The following is a 19,511-nucleotide window of genomic DNA, read 5'->3' as shown; positions in this document are numbered from 1 at the left end:
GCTAGATATCGACGAATCAGTAGAAAAGTCAGCGCTATGCAAAACCTTGAGATCATTCTATAAATGTTGAAATGAATAAATTTCTCGTTGAATAATTCTTTGTTCAACTAATTTTCCTAATAAATATTTTTGCTTCCCATAACTTGAAGAAATTTCAAAATTTTATTACCATTACACTTGAAAGAAATAATAGACCTACGCTTGAGCAAAGAGAGTAGGTTGATTTTAATAATACTTCGTTGAATGAATTTTCTCAATAGGCCTAAATTATCGTTCTTTCCATAACTTGGAGCAATTTAGAAATTTCTATTTTCATTCCGCTTCAAAAAATTGTAGCCCCACACTAGAGCAATGAAAATATTGACAGAGGTTGTAAATCATAAAAGTCTATAAATACTTTGAATCCTGACTTTGTTTTTAAAACGAGAATATTGTTTTCTTATAGAATTATGTTTATTTCGTTTTATTCAACTAAAGGTTTCACAAAATTCAGAATACACTATCTGGTAGTAGCCTAATGACTTTTTAGGAATTACGTCCTCCATCAAAGAACAATTTTTTACGAAAAGTAGCGTTTTCCTGCTGTTAAAAAAACTTGAGGGGTGTAACCTATACCTATAATAGCTTTCAGATTTTCCTACCTATATGAATCAAAATTCGGAGGATGAACAGTTTTGGGTTGTGCCTACTGGTCCTCCCCCAATTTTTTAATGAATAATCGTGCATCTTGAATCAGTAAATGAATTATGAATTACACGGCTGTTAGAACACAAGAATTACCGGAAAATTTCATGAAAATATATATTTCGAAATAAAGCTTGAAACGTCTCAGTATTCTGCTTGGTGTACTTTTAAAAAATGGTAAGAAAATGTCAGCTTTGAAAATCAAACACCTAAATACTTTTCTTCTCCTTTCCCCTACATGCAATAATAGGCATTCCTCTTTCTATACAGTACTGTATTTTTTCACTCAAAACTAATCATTATTTTTCTATTGTTCAATTATATCTGTTAAAAATTGTATCCTATTGTGCTACTTGTATTTTTCGTAATCGTATTCCACACCAGCGATTCTTTTGAGCCTTGAGCGTGGTTGAATTTAAGATAGCCTGTTTGAAAAAGGGCTCCTTCAAGAAGATTTTATATCCTCCTACAGAAAGTACAAACGATCCATTGAATCTCTACAAACTGTTAATTCTGAAATGCCTGTATGTATATTTACCCATTTTCCAAAAGAGGTTTCAATGCAGTCGGTGATTATAAAGTGTGTGAAGTTGAAAAAATTTGTCACAGTAGAAGGAACTTGAAATGGTCCGTTGTCTTCGCACATTCACAGAAAAATATTCTTAAAAAATTAATTTTGCACTCGACTACATTTCGCGATACTTATTTATTTATCTACAGAGAGGTGTTTCCTCGAACCAGTATCACAGGTATCTGCGAGACTCTACACACCGAAAAAGCTCTAGAGGGAGGCATTCGACTGATAACTCCTTATCAGAATTCCACCTGCGTTTTTAAGTACGCATACACTCTTCTTTACATCTTTCCGTTTACCCCCTCCTCTCCACTTGGCAGTAAATATTACAATTCCTGTACACTTATTGGCCACTTAGGCGACTATAAATAAGTTGCAATAATTACAATAATACTTTTTTGTTTTCTCAATCGATTGTCAAACTCATTTACTACTTGTCAGGCGAATTGTTATCTCTGTTCATTTCAAAAACTTTCCTCCAATATAATGACAATTTTGTTTCCATCTTCAAACTCAAAATCTATTCCTGCTTCTCATTACTTCTAAAATGTCATTAATTTCAATTTCAAATTGGATTACATGTAAATCCCATAACAAAACTACAACACGAATTTCCAATAATGAAGAACATTTGAAACCTTCAAGAACCTTCAATACCACTGTAAATTGATTCAAGAAACAAATAAATACATCATTTGTAAAGAAAATAATAATGTATAGCGTGAGTAGTGAGGGAGAAGGCATCACCAAATTCTTCAGTGGTTAAAAATATTTTCCTTCAATTACTTATCAAAGTTCGCAATAACAATAATACAAAATTAAGGTCACATAGCCTAATCAAAAACGAGTTAATGTTTTTATCTTCTAGAATTTTCCGGGTTTAATCAAGAGATGTTGGGATGAGGGTGAATTTTCAAAATTAGTTAGAAACAGTCTATGGGTCACCCCACATTGATTTCACATTAGAAACTGGATAAATATCTGATTTTCCAGCATCGTCTCAGCCAGAGAAATATTCCACATAAGAAATTTGATAAGTTTCATTCCAGTTCCTAGGAGTTCCAACACAGATCCAACGATTCAACCATCATTATACTTCCTAAAGTATTCCAAGGTTAAGAAATGTATTTTTCCAAGACCTCCTTTGTTGCAAGACTTTATTAGAAATTTCAGCTCAACTTTCAAGTCAACAACAAATCATTCATCATTCTTCAAATTTCCTTCTATTTAGTTAGTTCTTCGGTCAATATTTGCAGTAACAGAAGTCCTTATTTCTATTTACATAGCTTTTATTGGATATTTGAAATAATTATTATACCTTCCTTTTGTATATTTTGTAGCTCTTTGATATTATAACTTCTATTATAAACATAATTTATTCTTCTAATGCTCAGCAACCGAAGATAATAAACTAAAAATTGTTGCTACAATGTAATATAATTGGGAACTAACAAATGCCTGAACAAACTGCGTGTTTCCATTTTCTAGAATTGATAATCCCCAAACTTGATTATTACGGATTTGGATCACAATTGAGAGTTTGCACTCACTTTTTATCAAAGTTCCATTGGCACTGTCCTGTTTGTCCGTTTGTCCAACATTGTGTAGTTCCACATCCGCCGTAGTCGAGCCATAGTGCTTTCGGGCAATTCCACTGCTACTAATACCCTCAATAACCACCATCCGGACGCCTAGCTCGATGTCAACATCTTACGACAACATTAACAACATCGGTGTCAACATTATCTTGAATGTTCACAAAATCGCTCAACAGTCAAATCAGTTACTGATTGAGACGAATGAATAGTTTTCTCTTGACAGTTTTCTGATTTGATTGAACAGGTGTTTTGGCGCATTCTCTCTGTTCCTCTCCCTCTCTCTTTTCCGTATTCGTCTTTCTCTTGTGCTAAGTGACAAGCAAAGAAAAGAATCTCAAATGAAATTGAAATATTTTTGAAGCTTAACGAATCTGAATGAGCATGTAATTTTCTATGCCATGATAACAATGATACCTCACTTCAAAAACGTTTAGGAATGGTTCAACTGTCAATGCTTCATCTTTATTCATAGCCTTTGTTTAGAAGTGTTTAGTTTTTTCCGAGCAGATGAAAATTCCTTAGATCTTCAGAAACCCTTCCGACAGTAAATTGACAGTAATTGATTTATTGAAGTACAATACGGTAGTGTTGGTTTACTCTGCTATATTTTGTGTTTTTACTGAACTTCACTGTACTGAACTGTTCTCAAGGATCATGATGAATGCGATTAAAGGATGATTCTATTGGGTAATATCGTATATATGCATTAAACCCTATAATTCTATTTCCATCTATTTTTAGAATCTTCAAGCATGCTACTGCAAATTCATCTAGATCCATCTTCATCTAGATATTCATCTATGATCCGGTGTTTGGTATAGTCAAATTTTGATTTCAGCCATTTCCTCATTTCTCATCTTCTCTCTTACTATCCTCTTCTTACTATTCTAGATCATTTCTTCTCGTCAAATACGTTTTTTCAATCCAAATGTTCCCCACTGACAATTCATATTTGGTATTCTCAATATTATTTCAATTCTTATAGTATGCAATTGTGCGAATTTCAAGGCTGCTCAGTTTATATCAATTTATATAATAATAATATTCATCCAATTGACGATGACGATGCCTATTGTACAGTGTTGTATTTAATGGCAAATAAATATTCTTATTCTTATTCTTATTCTTAATTCTCTTGGTTGAAGAACCTTTCGTGTTCCGTAATGATCAGGCCCGTAGAGAGGGTACGGCAGGTGAGGCTGGATCCGGGGGGCCCGGTGGCCAGGTGTCAATAAAAAAATATTATCCCTAGATAATTTAAAATCAGAACTTTTAGATGATAAAAGGGGTAGGCCTAACAACGAAGGTAACATCGTTTCTTTTGACATAGATTCACAACACACTTGAGTATCATCTGAAGCTAAAACCTGTATCTCTTTGAATTTGGTAGCAACTCCATCACAATCTATTGGTTTCGATATAGGGCCTGTCCATGTGATATGCTAGGCAGTTACTTTCCTCGATCCATTCTTACAAGCATCTTACAAAATGGTGAGTGTATACCAAGAGATTGGCTAGTTTGGAGCTACGAGAAAAAGAAGTTATTTTGTTCCCCATGTCGAATTTTTAGCAAACAACCTTCCGCAAGATCTTCATTAGCTTCTAAAGGGGTTTATGGAAGTAATTCTGTTTCGAAAAGACTGTATGATAAAGTAGATCTAGTTGGTAATCCTAGAAATGGAAGCTTTCTAGGTATTTTAGAGCTGATCAGTCATTATGACCCTTTAGTTAAAGATCACTTAAATAAAGTAAAGGAATCTCAATTGGATAAACATGGGTTACAGGCACACTATTTTTCTGCTGAAATCCGAAATTAATTTATTCAGGCCTTTTCTGTACTTGTTATACAGGCTATCCCAAATGAGCGTCAAGAGGCAAAATACTACTCACTTTTGGTTGATGCTACACTCGACTCTTCTCGCGTAAAACAAACTGTATTTATACTTAGGTACCTCAGCCTTCTAAATGAAAATTATGAATTCACCTAACAAATAAAGGAGAGATTTCTGGATTTTCTAGAGTTCTGTCTTTCTAATATTTTTCTGTGTTTTTAATCCTTCAACATAGTTTTTTCCATATTTTTACTACATGAAACATATATGTGTGTAATGAATAGACACATACCGTACTTGAATTATTATAGAATTAGTGTTATGTAATTCCAATGTCCTAATGAAAAGGGAGAATATTCGTGTATCATAAGTAACGTTGTAAAACATTGTGCTCGTGTGTAGGCCATTTGGGGTTTCATTTTAGTGATTAAGTACTACATCAATTATTGTATTAATATGTAGGGGCCCGATACAGGTCTAGTCAGGGGGCCCGCTATGGCTCTCTACGGGCCCTGGTAATTCAATCATGTTCTCTATGGATTCAATTATTTCAGCTGTAATCACTCTACACTCAAGTTGTATCATTCAAATTGTTGTTATAAATAGTTTGACTGCAATTGGCCTATTATTGTAAAACCAAATATTTCAAAAGATGATTCAGTTACGCACGTTGATCTCTCAAATAAAACTTGAAAACTAAACCGATGGCCGAAAAGATTGAAATGAGGAGCTGATTTTGAAGAGTATTGACTCAATAATGAATGACGTCAAACAGCGGCTTCTGTGACGGCAAGCAACGCAGCTTACAACTTGAGTCGGCGAGTGCTAATCCTATTTGAGGAGATGCTCTTCAAATGGAGTGATAGCCTAGCAATCAGCGCCTCACAAACTAGAATGTTATTAGAATCAAACTGAATTATAATTCTATTAAATAAATCTGAATGGAGGCAATTGACTTGTTCATGAATACTCGACGTACACAATAAAATTATAAAGTCAATGTACATTTTGTGAATGGTTGATGAATGTATCATTGATCCCGCTGGAGTGTAAAGCATACGTTTTGAAGTATTAATAAAATTGTAAGACATGTTTTTGACCATTTGTGGTATTTATGTAGAACTTCCCATAAAAGGTTTACACAGGAAGGTGGTGGATGAAACGTTAAGAATCTTTCTCTGTTCATATCAATTCATTTCTGATTTATTTTTATAGCTCTTCTGCTGCATTCCTAACTGATCAGTTTTGACTTTTACAAATAAACTAAAGTGAAATATTCATTTTTGTTTTGCTTTGGATGATGCCTTCATAAGCTCTAGGCTTATGCGTGGGTAATCAGGAGGATTATGATGAGAGAGTGGACTTACAGCTTATTCGTATATGAGTAAAGCATTATACTCGTATAATAGAGAATTGAATGGAAAATTATATAATAATATTGTGCGAATCCGATGGAAAACTTTCTGAAGATGTTCAGTTGTAACTTCTTGATTCACTAAAAATAGATTTTCACAATATTTGGGAATACTTTCATATTTTGTATATTTTAATAATAACAATCATGAACTGTAGTCATATATGCCATCAATTCCATAAATAATAAATTCAGTATTATCAATCATGATTTTCAACTATCATGATGTCAAATTTCTCAATTTGAAAGCATAATACATATTTCGAAAATCATGGATGCAATCCAATTGATTATCCGTTCCGTGATATCTCCTCTCACGAGGCATATTTTTCCCCATCTTGAGACAGGACGAAGGCTTCAAATTTTTGAATATTCGTAAGCAGAGCAGTTGCTAAATCATATCAACTAATTTTTCCTTGTAGCTTAGGTTGTATAACCTAAATTTAGCCTATTGCTGAGTTTTATCATTTTTGCAGTGCGTTTCAATGTTGAAACTATTTACTTGTATCGTAAATTCAATCCTTTGTATGTGCAAATGAGAGAATTTGTAAGTCAAAGTCATTACAACAAACTAAGGAAGTGTTATTTAGCTTATTTGCAAATGTCATGTCTATTGTAAGTTACATAAAAATAGCTGAAAGATGATTTTCGTATACCAGTCCACACTTGCAATTAATTATCTCTCTAAGCAAAGGCAGAAAAAAGTGACAATGCTGTAATAGTTATTCCTTAGACAAACATCGAAGTTGCCCTTCAAAATTTTCAAGGTTTTTCCATTTGTGCATAAGTCATTTTTCACTATTAGGCTATAGTCTAAAGAGCTATAAATAGTGTATTTCTGAGGAGTATCATTTTCAAAAAGTACCTATGTGATTAATGACTCATCTAGAAACATTATAAAATGTACTTCAATTGATCAATGTATGAAATTTGTACTGATCCAGCTTATTGGAAAACGTTTTGGCACAGAGCAACATTTACAAAGAGATTTGATCAGTTTTTCCTTGAAGAAAATTTGAGATGAAATAAAAAAAAATCCAGCTCAGTGATAAAACTAAATAAAATATTTTCAGCTTCAAAATTGGACATATTGATAATTATTCTGTTATTCACAAAGATTTTATAATTTAATTCTTTAATTGAAAGTTTTTGATAGGTTATTCCATTTTTAATAATACCATGATTTAATTAATGTCCACTTAATCATTTTTCGAGCAACCAATGTTTGAACTAGTTTTCCTTATATTTTAACGGGGACAATATTCTGTAATAGTGGCACAGTAAAAGCAGCAGGAATAGTCTACCTAACAATATTTTACAAGTGCAGTAAGGTATTACAACACAGTTAGCTAATGCTCACGTCAATCATGTTAATTACTATCGAAAAGACAAATGTTTCGTTCATTTTGTACTTGAAAATGTCATTATTAAAGATTACAGTTTTTCAGTGCACCAGCAAACTAAAGTCGAAAAGTGACAAGTCGAAAGCAAATCGGAGGCAGTTAGTGGGTTATTGAAACTTGTAATCAGATTATGTAATAATTTTTTAATACAGTTAAGTTTAAATTAATTATTTTCATGAATCCTTGCAGAAAAACTACCCAAACCAAGCATTCAAGGTAATGCGGTCATATCACTCTCTATAAAGAGAACGGACTTTTACAATGAATTATCACAAATAACTCTATATAAATCATTATTTATTTAGGTATTTACTTATCAAACTTTCTCTGGAATGTAGACTGTATGTTAAAATCAATAGTTCTATATTCATGATTGATTCAATCAATATGATGAAAGAGTATTCGAACGTCTACATAGTCTAAAACTTTGAAAATTGTTGTTATAGAAGAAAATAACTTTAAAGAAAACAAGCAATAATGTAAAGCTTCATAATGATTGGTTCCCTGAGAAATCATGCTTGATAAATCCGCTAAGCTAATGCTAATAGATCAATCGGAAGTTAGGGTTTCTATTACTCATGCAATAAAATATTACCAAACTTTGATGATGGAAGCATGAGAGTTCCTATAAAGTTGTTCTTCTATTCGTTATTCATATCTGAGAGAAAAAATGTTCGTAGGAGTTGGCTTTGGATTTTTTAATATAGTAATTACAGTTGTATAATCACTAGTACCCTTATTACATTTTATATCAAACATGACCAGTTCGGCGATAATGACATTATCATATAAGTGCCATTCCAAAATGAAATCACTCATTACGAAAGGAGACTCGATAATGGTAAACTAGCCGTGTTTGATATAAGATATATTAAACGATTGAATCTTCGAAATTGATCAATCAGGTATAAAATACTCCATTAAGTTGAATAGCTGTACACATATAGTTGGATTAGGAGTTCGGATAGTTTCTATTCGCTATTCATAAAAGGTTCGGAGGATTGGATTTTGGTTCTCAAATTGAAGAGAAAGATTCCTCAAACCTTGATAGTTTATTCATGTGGGTGCACTATATAATTTTCTTCCAAGAATTTCTAGGAGTTTCGCGTTTAGAAGCATCCCCTTCATTGAAGTGATTCATTATGATGATTATTTTGAGTAGGCCTAATTTAGAAGAGGACTTGAGTCGGAGTCGCGATGATTGCTGAAGCGTTTCTATTTCGCAGCATCAAGCGGCTGGAGAGACTTCACACCTGCGGCCTTCCTCTCAATCTCTCCCTAATTGACTTCTCTCTAGCTTGTTCACAGATTTGCTCGGTTCTCTTGCTTTCTGCTCTCCCGATTTCAGTTTATCTTCTTTTTTTTGGAACGGATCGCCAGGATATATGCGTTGATTTTGTATAACAATATCTCGAAATCAAATCGGCATCAATTACTCATTTGTTTCATAAAATCATTCATTGGAGATAAGAAACGTCCTCTCAATTAAAATGATCCATAACGATGACTCTCCAATGAATTAAAAAATACTAATCATCAACCTAAAGTTAAAAATAAAGTGGAATCCACTATCGATCCTGTAAACAACTGACAATTTCAATGTGATCAATTGGAGTAAAGATGTTTTCCTAAGCAATAATAATCCAATCAACTGTTTTATTAATTTTTCAAATCGTTGTAGTCTTTTACATAATAGACTTTCAACGGTGATGATGATGATTTCGAAATTTCAAGTTTCCACTTCAAATTAATTGAAAGATTATCAATATCCAACACACTTGAACCTCAAAGTGAAGACAGATAGTAAAGATATAGCGTAGAGCGTAGTCACCACTTTTTACTCCCTGACATAAACATTACTGCCTTACACGAAAGTTTTTCTTCCAATTGAGAAGTACCGTTTCAATTTTTTTTAGATTATGACCTATGGAATCTAGTTAAAATGACTGTATAAGACAAAAGACAAATCAGGTCAATATTGTTCCTGATATCCTGCTAATCGTCTGTAGTCATCATTGTGCAATTATAAAAGAGATGCGCATGCGCCTTGTCACCAGGGGTCAAAATTATGGATAAACTTTGTTGGGATGGTTAAAAAATTCACTGGAAAACAATAAATATATGCTAGGCCAATGATGAAAGGCACATTTTTTAGTCCTGTTGCTTATTCGTATGCGACCTGAAATGCTAAAGCCTTATATTTACGCAAATGTACTGAAGTATAATATTGAATTGACAAGAAAACTCCAACATTTTTTTCGCTCTAGCCTAAAACCATTCGTATTGATAGATTCAATGCATGGATAAGATAATTTTTGATATCAATTTCTTTCTAAGAGGTTGTTTGAAATCACAACTGCTCAGCTATACCATCTCATTTGAGATGGGCGATTCCACTTTTATCTGCCATGGAGTCTCTCAACTTGATTGGAAAAGTAGGAGTAAAGTGTGTTTCTTATTTTTACGATGTCAATTGAGAAGAGTTTTCTGTGCACCAAGCTTCTGATAAAAGTTTAATATTGTCTCGCCCATATTAGATTGCTTGGAGGCCAACTCTTGAATGGGATTTATATGAGCTATTTCAACAAAATTGCTGTGGATTTGATTCGATCAAATGAATCCAATGCACGTTGGTTCACGTATTGGTAGTCGATAAAAGAGTAGGCTATACGTTTTCTGGATTGAAATGCAAACCAGTCAATAAGGTAGTAGTAATCCACTCGTAAACAATTATTATAAGTTGTTGAAATTTGGATTTCCAAAGAATAAAATTTAGGTATCGAGTTTAGAACTGAGTATTGTATTGATCCAGTGAAAAAAATCACTTTCTGAATCATCACGTAACAAAAATATCTCAATCGCTACGGTACCTCATATTGATATCACTGTGAACTTCATTCTTTGTTTGTTATTAGTGAGTTTGAGAGAAACCTGGATCAAAATAGTTGAGAAATTTGTCTAATATTTGAAACTATTGTTCCATCTAATTTTGTATAGAATAATAAACATCACCTGATCGGTTGTGAAAATTCATTATAAATTAACTGATATGTCTGACATGCTTAATTATTGTTATTAGAACGTGCGGTGCTTCTATTATCTAACATTCTTGTATCTCATTAATCAGCATAAATATTAACAGATCCATCTTCAGTTTATGCAATTCAGTTGATAAAGCTCTATCAATAAAGTTGTAGAAATTTATTCCAGAGTTATTGTGTTGAGATGCCAAGAATTGTTGAGATTAATTTGTTTTTGCACATGCACAAACTACAAGGTACAGCAAATATCACTGATAATATTAGTTAGTAATAGTTAGTTAAATCAAGCTTCTTACTTCTATGTAAGATTGATGCCAAAATATTGTAATTTTTTGTCAAATTACATGTTATAACCTATTATATTAAAGAACTTTTTGCTAAGTTGTTTCTAATACAATTTTGTTATGAAGCTGTGAGACAAAAGTGGTTCCAAATAAATGCAATATACCAATAATTGTATAGGTACCATAATATTGGAAAGAATGAAGTGATATATAGTTGATTATTCAAGCGTTATGATGAAAGCTATTCGAATTGTACGGTTAAAATTGTTATTGTTATTAGGCTACTATTATATTTCAATGAAGCAAGCTCAGCATTTATTTATTTTAATGAGCTTTACCATATTTTTTCCCATCTTTAGAGTCCTCGCCAGACCACACTCCTGTAAAATAGAATTGGTTTGAATTCAAAAAATCATTTTTCTGGATACATTTGAAATAAGTAAGAAGAAATCATATCACAACTAGTATAACTTTTATATAAAAAAAAACAAAAACAATTTTATAAAATTACAAGCCGTCAGGCTCACTTCGCTCGCCATATCCGTCGCCAAATTCGCTCGCCATATCCGTCGCCAAATTTGCTTGCCATATCCAGGGGGCTCCGCCCCCTGGACCCCCGACTGGATCGTCAAAAAATGAGATCAACGGGCTCGCTTCGCTCACCTGAATTTTTCATTTGAGCATGCTTCATTCCATCAGAAAGTCAAAGTACTGAGAAAGTGCAGAAAAGCTGAGAAAAACGCTGATTTTGGGCGTATCTTTGATGAAATATTAAAGTCACCTCATCACAAAATGTTTAGACCCTAGCTAAACCTCTGTACAAAATTTGAACATTTTTTGTCTACTTGATGAAAGAACTGAGAAAACGCAAAAACCGCAGATTTTTGGCGTATCATTGGCGTTATTTCAAATTCCTTCTAATACAACATTATTACACCACAGCTGAGCTTCTGTACTAAATTTGAACATTTTCTGTTCATTTGTACTCGATAAAGCTTAGAAAGCGCAAAAAAACGCTGGAGAAACGCAGATTTTGGGCGTGTCTTTGACGTTATTGCAAATTCCTTCTAACACAACATTATTACACCCTAGCTGAGCTTCTGTACTAAATTTGAACATTTTCTGTTCATTTGTTCTCGATAAAGCTGAGAAAACGCTGGAAAAACGCAGATTTTGGGCGTATCTTGGGAAATTTTTCCAAATCCGTTCTTTGTGAGTTTCTAAAGGGCCAACTGAACATACCTACCAAATTTGAACGTTTTTGGTCCGGAAGATTTTTAGTTTTGCGAGTGAGAGAGGCATTCAGTTAGTCAGTCAGTGAGTGAGTGCCATTTCGTTTTTATTTATATAGATAGATTCCTAGAGTCAAGATAAACATTATTCTTCTCATCGCAGTCACAATTTTGTTGCTCACATTTGATTTTTTCTTGTCAATTAATAATGCAACAGTGAAGATATTTTTTACTAACAAAAGTGCAGAAACAAAAACATTTGAAAACTTTCCAAATCATTAGCTTCGATTGTAATATAATAATGTTACAGATTTTTCACTGTACCTATTCACTCAATTACTTACGAAATGTTTTTGTAATACAGACTAATATTAGCAATTTTCAATTATAAAATGAGGTGCGGTTCACTAATAATGTTCAGCAAAGCATTTACAAAGTTTCTTGGAAGGTCATAATGTAGGCTATTATTCTCTAATTCTATTAGATCCAGAAATAGATTCATTCAATAATATTAGTAATTTGGTTATTAGTTATAACGAATCTAATATTGATTCATGCTTCACAGCAATAGAAACAGACGCTTCATTCTTCTCTGCCTGAATAATACAAGTTTGTGTTATGGGAAATTGGTACGGCACCCACCATCCTCAGCTAGACCTGGCTTTCCCATCTCATCAGCTAAGGGGTAAGTCATTTTATTAAAACCACGATAGGGCCTAATATGGATATAGCATTTTTTTAAATAAATAAATATAAATCTAAGGAAGTGTATATAAGTGACTATATAATTAGCTAAGGAAGTGTTTTTTCTCTCTAATAATATAGTTATATCCACACGAAACTCAAGTTCCGATATAATAAGCTCGACCCTTCATATTATAATACTTGAATTCTTCAGTATTAGTTACATAATCTACCTTTTTCTCGTTATCTGCTACTATAAGTTTCATATTTGCAAGGTTTTCTACTATTTTGTTTGTATCTTGTTTTCAGTTTTTTACTAAAATTCAATTGTGTATTAGTTATTTTATTTACATCTTGATGTATTGTTTTTCAAATTGTATGTTCAATGTGCGCTATGAGTACAATAATGGGATTAGTTCCTGGTGCCGCCATCAAATATGTATATTTTCAAATGAATAACACAACTGACTGACCATAATGCATCATAAACTATTTTTGTGGAAGATGGTTTTCATAAAACTATCTGAAACAATTAATCGAAGTTGTTTTATATGAATCTGTAGCAAATCAATTTCATTGAGTAGCAATTCTACAACACTTCTGACAACAGTCTATTGGATTTATTATTGGGGGAGTAGGCGTATAGGCTATTGAAAACATAATAAAAAACTGAAACAGAAATAACGAAGAATATTTAGTGTCCTTGGGGAACGGACGATCTAAGCCTCTCAGACCCTTAGCCTTCTTCTCAGTAATTTGTCCGCACTGGAAAAGAGGCTTAAGTTGGAAACAAATAATGAAGTCTCCCACTCATTTCAAAGCTGGTGATTTTATATCAATGCATCAATTTATTATATTTGGCATGTCTCATCCACGAACAAGTTGATTGTTCTCTAGAGGTACCAATTCTGTATTGTCTCAAGTCTATTCTCACTATGAGAAATGTTAACAATAATTACAATTAACTCAGATAGTTTCTTGATAAACTGAATATATCTTCAAGTAGAGCTCTTAGGAGATTTCCGAGAGAACTCATGCTTTTAAACATGAACTCATGCTTTTAAACTTATTATGGATGCAGTTTACAAGCTCAGCATCATTTTATTATCTCAATCAATCTATTTTTTACGACAATCCAATATTGTAGATTGTTTAATTCTCTCTTCACAAACTTTAACTGGTACGAGTTTTCTCCATTTAGAACTATATGTACGCTCACAATAGTTCTAGACATTACGGAAACATTTATGAAAATAATGATAGCTTGAAACTGATGTAGGAACAAACTCGGAAAGAATAGTGGATAAACTAACATTCATCATCATAATTTAACTCCATTCCATTTTTTTATGAAGCTACCAAACATCTCAGATTTAATTCGGATATAACAAGGATCTAAAAGCGCTAGAGAGTTGAAAGAATCGTAATTTTATGTCTCTTGTAGTGTGTAGAAAGATACGAGGATATGAAGGAATAAATGAAGAACGATGTAATAAAGAGAGAAATCCGAAGAAAGAAGTTTTCACACTTTTGTCAGTAGGATGGATAGCCTGATGTTCATTCGAACATCGAAGCTCTATCATTGAGCTTTATCGACAAAGGAGGAGTAGGAGGAGGTGGAGGAAGATCTAGGGAAAGAGGTGAGGAGGAGGAGGCGGCTCTAAGCTGGAAAAGAGTGTAATAAAATCACAGTTGGGTGGATTTGGAAGGAGAAGAGTAATACAAACTTGAGGCAGTGAGAAAAAGAGATCAATAGCTTGATTTATAAGGAGATTTTCCAAATTGAACGGAATTTCTCGTTGGGAACGAGATATAACCGGTACAAAAGAAATGATAGTATTCATAATTAGGCTGTCTATGAAGAACTGATTGATATATTTTCCATAATTAAAGAGAATTAAATCTTCAGATGTATCTATACATTTTTATTTGAGACTCTAATTATCTTGGGATATTTGACGGACCTTTTAATTTACAAGTTAAAAGTCAATCACCACATTATGAAAATAACTATAGGCCTATTGCTTTAACTGATTGAGCCTATATCATACTTTACGAGAGTTCAACGAGAGAAATACAAGATGTATTTTGATAGATATATCGTAAAAGGGATCTTGAAACGATATCTTAGATGGATATTGATTTTATCATTGTATACTTGATATGAGTATGATGTATACTTGATAAGTTGAATGTGATTGATTTGGTCTTGTAGAAGTAGAATCTTCATAGTCGAATCCTATATATTTTAACCTATAAATAATTATATTTCCAGTTGTTTTCAAAGCTCATTATGAATCAAAAACCCACGTAAAAATCAATCAAAGATGAAAATGTAGAAGAAACATTAAATATAGTAGCTACTTGATGGAATCTGGGACTGAATAAACTCGGATCGTGTGTTGTGATAGCTTTAAAAATTTGGGGGGTGGGAAGAAATGATGTGATTGAATGAAGGAGTGGGAGATATGGCATTGGAGTGATGGATGTGTGTATGATGGGAATTTCGAGATTCTGTGCTAGAAGTGGGAGGATGGAGAAGAAGAAGAAGAAGAAGAAGAAGAAGAAAAACTGTGAGAAAGGATATGACACTGAAGTAGTGTGAGAGAAATTGTTGAGATGAAGCTCGGTCAATAGATTCTGTCTCATTTCTTCTTTCACAAAACAACATCATCAAGCTGTCATAATCATAATCGTTTGCATGTAATCTTCGTGAAAATATTCGTGACAGAATAATTAACAAAAGGAAACTGTTTTATGTTAATAGAATTTGAAAGGATTCTATATAACTGTCTTATAATTTATAAATTTCTTGGTGCCTTATTGAAATAAATGAAATCTAGATAATAGATTGATACCGCTAGAAAATAAATCAAGTTGCTCTAGGATTAGACATGCAAAATACAGCAGTATAACAAATTTCCTATGAAGTTGATACACTTTTTCAGAATACTAAGTTATATTTCTCAGGAATTTTTCCTACTATTTCATTTTCCTACTATCTACCCTGAAACATTGATATTCAGTAGGAGATTAATCGAAGTAGGGAATGTTTTATAAATTATCATTTTTGAAATGACCAATCTTGAAAGTTTTCAAATAAATCAATAACATTTTTTTAAAGAATTCACTTAATTAATTTTTGTGTAGTTGAGAAGTTGATATTGTGGTAATTATTCATATTAAATAAAAATTTCTTAGTCTTTTTATTCAATTACTAAATTAATTCATCCAATAAAATTTACACTAGAACTATGTAAAACTGACATCTTTTTTATTTTATTTTAATTTATTCAAAGCTTTATACCCTTACAAATAGTTTACTCTGTATCCTACACCCACTTTCTACAATCTACTATCACCCTGAATGGATGAGTTCACAAAATTAGAACGCCTACAGTGTTTGCGAGAGGTTGCGGGACGGGTGCGGGACGGGGGTTGGAAGCGTCAACGAGTCTGTTGCGTAAGGGATGGTAACATAGTTTCCTTTCCGGTCCGCCAGGGGGCTTTAAGACGTTAGGCGCCAGCTGATGACGATTATTGTTACGCTGACGATGCTCTACCTTGGGCGACCGAGTGACGACGGTCTCGCAGTTTCGGGGTTCGCGTCTGCGTCACGACGCATCTCTTCTCCTGTTGGTGCGGACAGCGGCGATTGAACAGAGACAGGAAAAACGCCGGTGGGAGTAGTAGAACCGACTTTTCTCCTCCAATCTCATTTCAGTCGTGTTCGTGAAAACTTCCCAATCAAAACTACCCTTCAAAGTTTCCATCCATAAAAATAATTTAAAAAAACATCTTCGCCCCCAGGTCCCTACTGTTTGTTTTAGATGCAGATAAATATTTTCCAGAAATTAATGAATAACATTGACGCAGATTTATAAGCTACATCGATGGATGTTGTATTGAAGGCCAATTCCTCAATTAGATTGAAAATAAGTGAATAGAAAGTTGACCGAGCGGAATTGGTTTGCAGTCGGTGTTCTATTTGAAGAGAGGTTGTTTGCGGAGCTCTATAGATTCGTGTGAAGTTGTGATTGGCGTGATTTAAGAGATTCGGTTTCATTCTAGAATTCAATTTAGAGTTTAATTAGTTGTTGGTGGCTATCTGTTGATAGAAGAAATAATATAAGTGAAACGTATAAAGTAAAATCTATTGTCATATCTCTCACCGGTCAATTAACATCTTAGAATTTCAATGAATTGTCTTCGCTGAGTTCCCTTGATCAGACAAAGTTAAAAAATGACAGGTTTAAAATATTGTGTTGGAACTTTTCAATAATTGGTGTTGACGGTGCGTATGAAACTTAATGGAACATATTAGGTATTGATGTACGCCTGATGTAACTTAGAAATGGCTCGATTCACATTCACTAAGTTTTTCTTTTCAATTAATATATTGTAGTACTAGTTAAGAACAGTTTTTGGAGACAAGACAAGCTTTTTAATGCATGCTTTGACCCATCCATCTACTTATCACGTTTTTATATTTGGGTAAAAGTGTTTTTCTGTTGAACCCAAGAGTCTTTACATGAAATTTAGTTTCATAAATTCTGCCTATTTCAAAATCAATAATAACTTTGTCAAAAATAGTCTAAACTTTTGAGGAAGGCCAATTTTTGTTAAAAATATCTTTAATTGATTCGAACTCAAACCGTATATTGGGCCTAGTTCACGGAAACATTTGATAAGTCCCATTGATTTTTCTATCTATCTGTTTAGAAGCTCAATCAAAGTATATCTTTAAACAACTTTTTGAAATTTAAGGATTGTTTGCTCAAAAGCATTCTAGTTGAATTGAATCTCATAAATCCATAAGAATAAGCTCTATCTTATTTGATTATACAAGTTATTGTATAACTGATAACCTAAATAGGGATAGCCTAATGAAGTTATGTACGAAGCCTATCTTACACTCATATTGACCGTCGATAATATAGGAATAGGCTTATCAACTTTCTATTTATATAATTTGTCAATGCCTTCTTCTCATTGGTGAACTCTTAATGATTGTGCTCTATAGGTTGGAGTGGAAGACTTTGAGTCGATACAGTTTCCTGATTAATGATAATCGGTCATTCTGACATAATTCAATAACGAACTGGTCTTATTATGATGTAGAATCATTTAAAATTGAACTAATTCAGTTCAAAACGCCGGCGCCAACAATTTTATGTAGTGTCGTGGATAAATATTGATTATCTGTGATTCCTCAACATTACTCTTGGAAAAAAGTATTTCTAGTGCTTTCTAGTCAGTATGGTGATAGTCAACTCGTAAATCTTGAAATTCAAAAGAGGTAAGTGCCAGTAAAATGGTCTTCGATTATATCTAATTTATTGTCTTTATAAATTTTATCTCAACATAGATTTCAAATTTTGATTTGAAAATCTTCGTATAAAATACTATGTAATTTTTTTCTATTCTTATTCAAAGCAAACTAGTTAGAAAGTAATGCAATTGATATCCTGATATTATCAATGGTGCTGACGTTGAAATTCAACTATTTTAATGCTATTTTGTGTTAAGCTTCAATGTTTAACCGTAAAAAGTAAATTCGTATCATGGCTTTTGCTAGTGCGGAGATCCTTGCGGGTAGGTCCCACCTCACTTGAATATATCATTATTTAAGCCGTTATTGGGCCTCACGACTGTCATACTTCAATGTTTAACTGTGCTATGATCACATTAAAATTGAACTGAATCAATTTGAAACGCCTAAACAGATTATTGGATTCAATGATGGATCTATGGAGCAGTATAATCCCTTATGTATGCATCTGATGCATGCTCGTGGCTTTTACTGGCCCAAAGACTCTCCCCTTCGCCATATATCATACAACAGAATAAAACACCATGGTACTGTATTGCTATCTGAAGCTATAGAATAATTCCTCAATCAAAATTAATACTCCAACATTGAGAAACAAAACAGTTTTAGTCCAGACTGCTAACTGGCCAATTTTATAATAATATTGTTGAAGACAAGATGCATAGAGTTGAAATTCAAGATAGTTCGTTAACAGTAACAGTATTATCATGACGTTTTGGTCAACAATTGCAAAGGATTCACAAGGACATTATATTGTTACTTTCTCTTTGTAAGTTTAACTAGATGGACACATCATGTACATTCCTCTGTAATCAGTTGACTCGTCGTAGGCCTACACGTCGTTTTTTCATCAATAGAAAACAAAACCAAAGTCAGTGTAGTGATTAACCTAGCTTATTTGGATTGTTTACAAGGTCATCCGTACCGTACCTTGCTGTTTGCTACAATGAACTGACACATACTGTAACAATAAGTTGAACTGCAAAACGCTTCAGGATATTTTTATCTATAAATAAGATTTCTTTTATTCAATAAATAAAATACCTTTTACCATTGGAACTCGCATTTTACTTGAATTGGTTCAGTACTATTATGAAACAGTATTGGGACAGTTTTGAGTTGAAATTGTCATCCCTTTCACAATTATTAATATGATTTGCATATTATTCACTGTAAAATAAATTAAAAACATAGTTCATCAACATCTCTGTTACTATCTTCATGTTTCAAAGAATTGGATGATTTGTGAAAGAGTCCAGCAGTAGAATTTTATAAAATTATTCGTGGATTTCTTTGAATACATAAATGAACTAGACATATTGTAGTATGGTTAGTAGATACACCCTACTTTGTATGAGTATACACATTTACATAGGTACCTTCTATAAACATTCTGACCTACTTCTAAATATATTTGCCAACATATAGGCTAC

General features: G+C 33.0%; 2 protein-coding genes across 13 annotated transcripts in view; one reads left to right on the top strand and one right to left on the bottom strand.

The window, feature by feature from the left end:
- The window catches only part of LOC111047356 (synaptic vesicle glycoprotein 2B), a 73,239-nt gene that overhangs the window by 16,015 nt on the left and 37,713 nt on the right, over positions 1–19,511 (bottom strand). For 2 of the 6 annotated variants that reach the window (XM_022333091.2, XM_022333092.2), the window contains exon 3: positions 11,169–11,210. The exons of 2 other annotated variants lie outside the window; for them this stretch is intronic. In XM_022333091.2, coding sequence (XP_022188783.1) covers positions 11,169–11,210 — 42 coding nt within the window. Of the gene's footprint in view, positions 1–1,222; positions 1,520–2,808; positions 3,055–11,168; positions 11,211–19,511 lie in introns of those variants that run through there. 2 more of the 6 variants (XM_022333090.2, XM_022333096.2) reach the window with 2 other exon arrangements.
- The window catches only part of LOC111047359 (proton-associated sugar transporter A), a 36,194-nt gene continuing 19,961 nt past the window's right edge, over positions 3,279–19,511 (top strand). For 2 of the 7 annotated variants that reach the window (XM_039434620.1, XM_039434629.1), the window contains exons 1-2: positions 3,279–3,543; positions 12,628–12,747. The gene's annotated coding sequence lies outside the window, so the exon portion shown is untranslated. Of the gene's footprint in view, positions 3,544–11,975; positions 12,148–12,627; positions 12,748–16,307; positions 17,041–17,769; positions 18,046–19,511 lie in introns of those variants that run through there. The other 5 variants (XM_022333099.2, XM_039434627.1, XM_039434624.1 and 2 more) reach the window with 4 other exon arrangements.

This window comes from Nilaparvata lugens, chromosome 8 (genome assembly GCF_014356525.2).
Source record: "Nilaparvata lugens isolate BPH chromosome 8, ASM1435652v1, whole genome shotgun sequence".
Lineage (NCBI taxonomy): Eukaryota > Metazoa > Arthropoda > Insecta > Hemiptera > Delphacidae > Nilaparvata > Nilaparvata lugens.
Note: the sequence above shows the minus strand (reverse complement) of the source record. Positions and strands in the feature narration are given on the sequence as shown.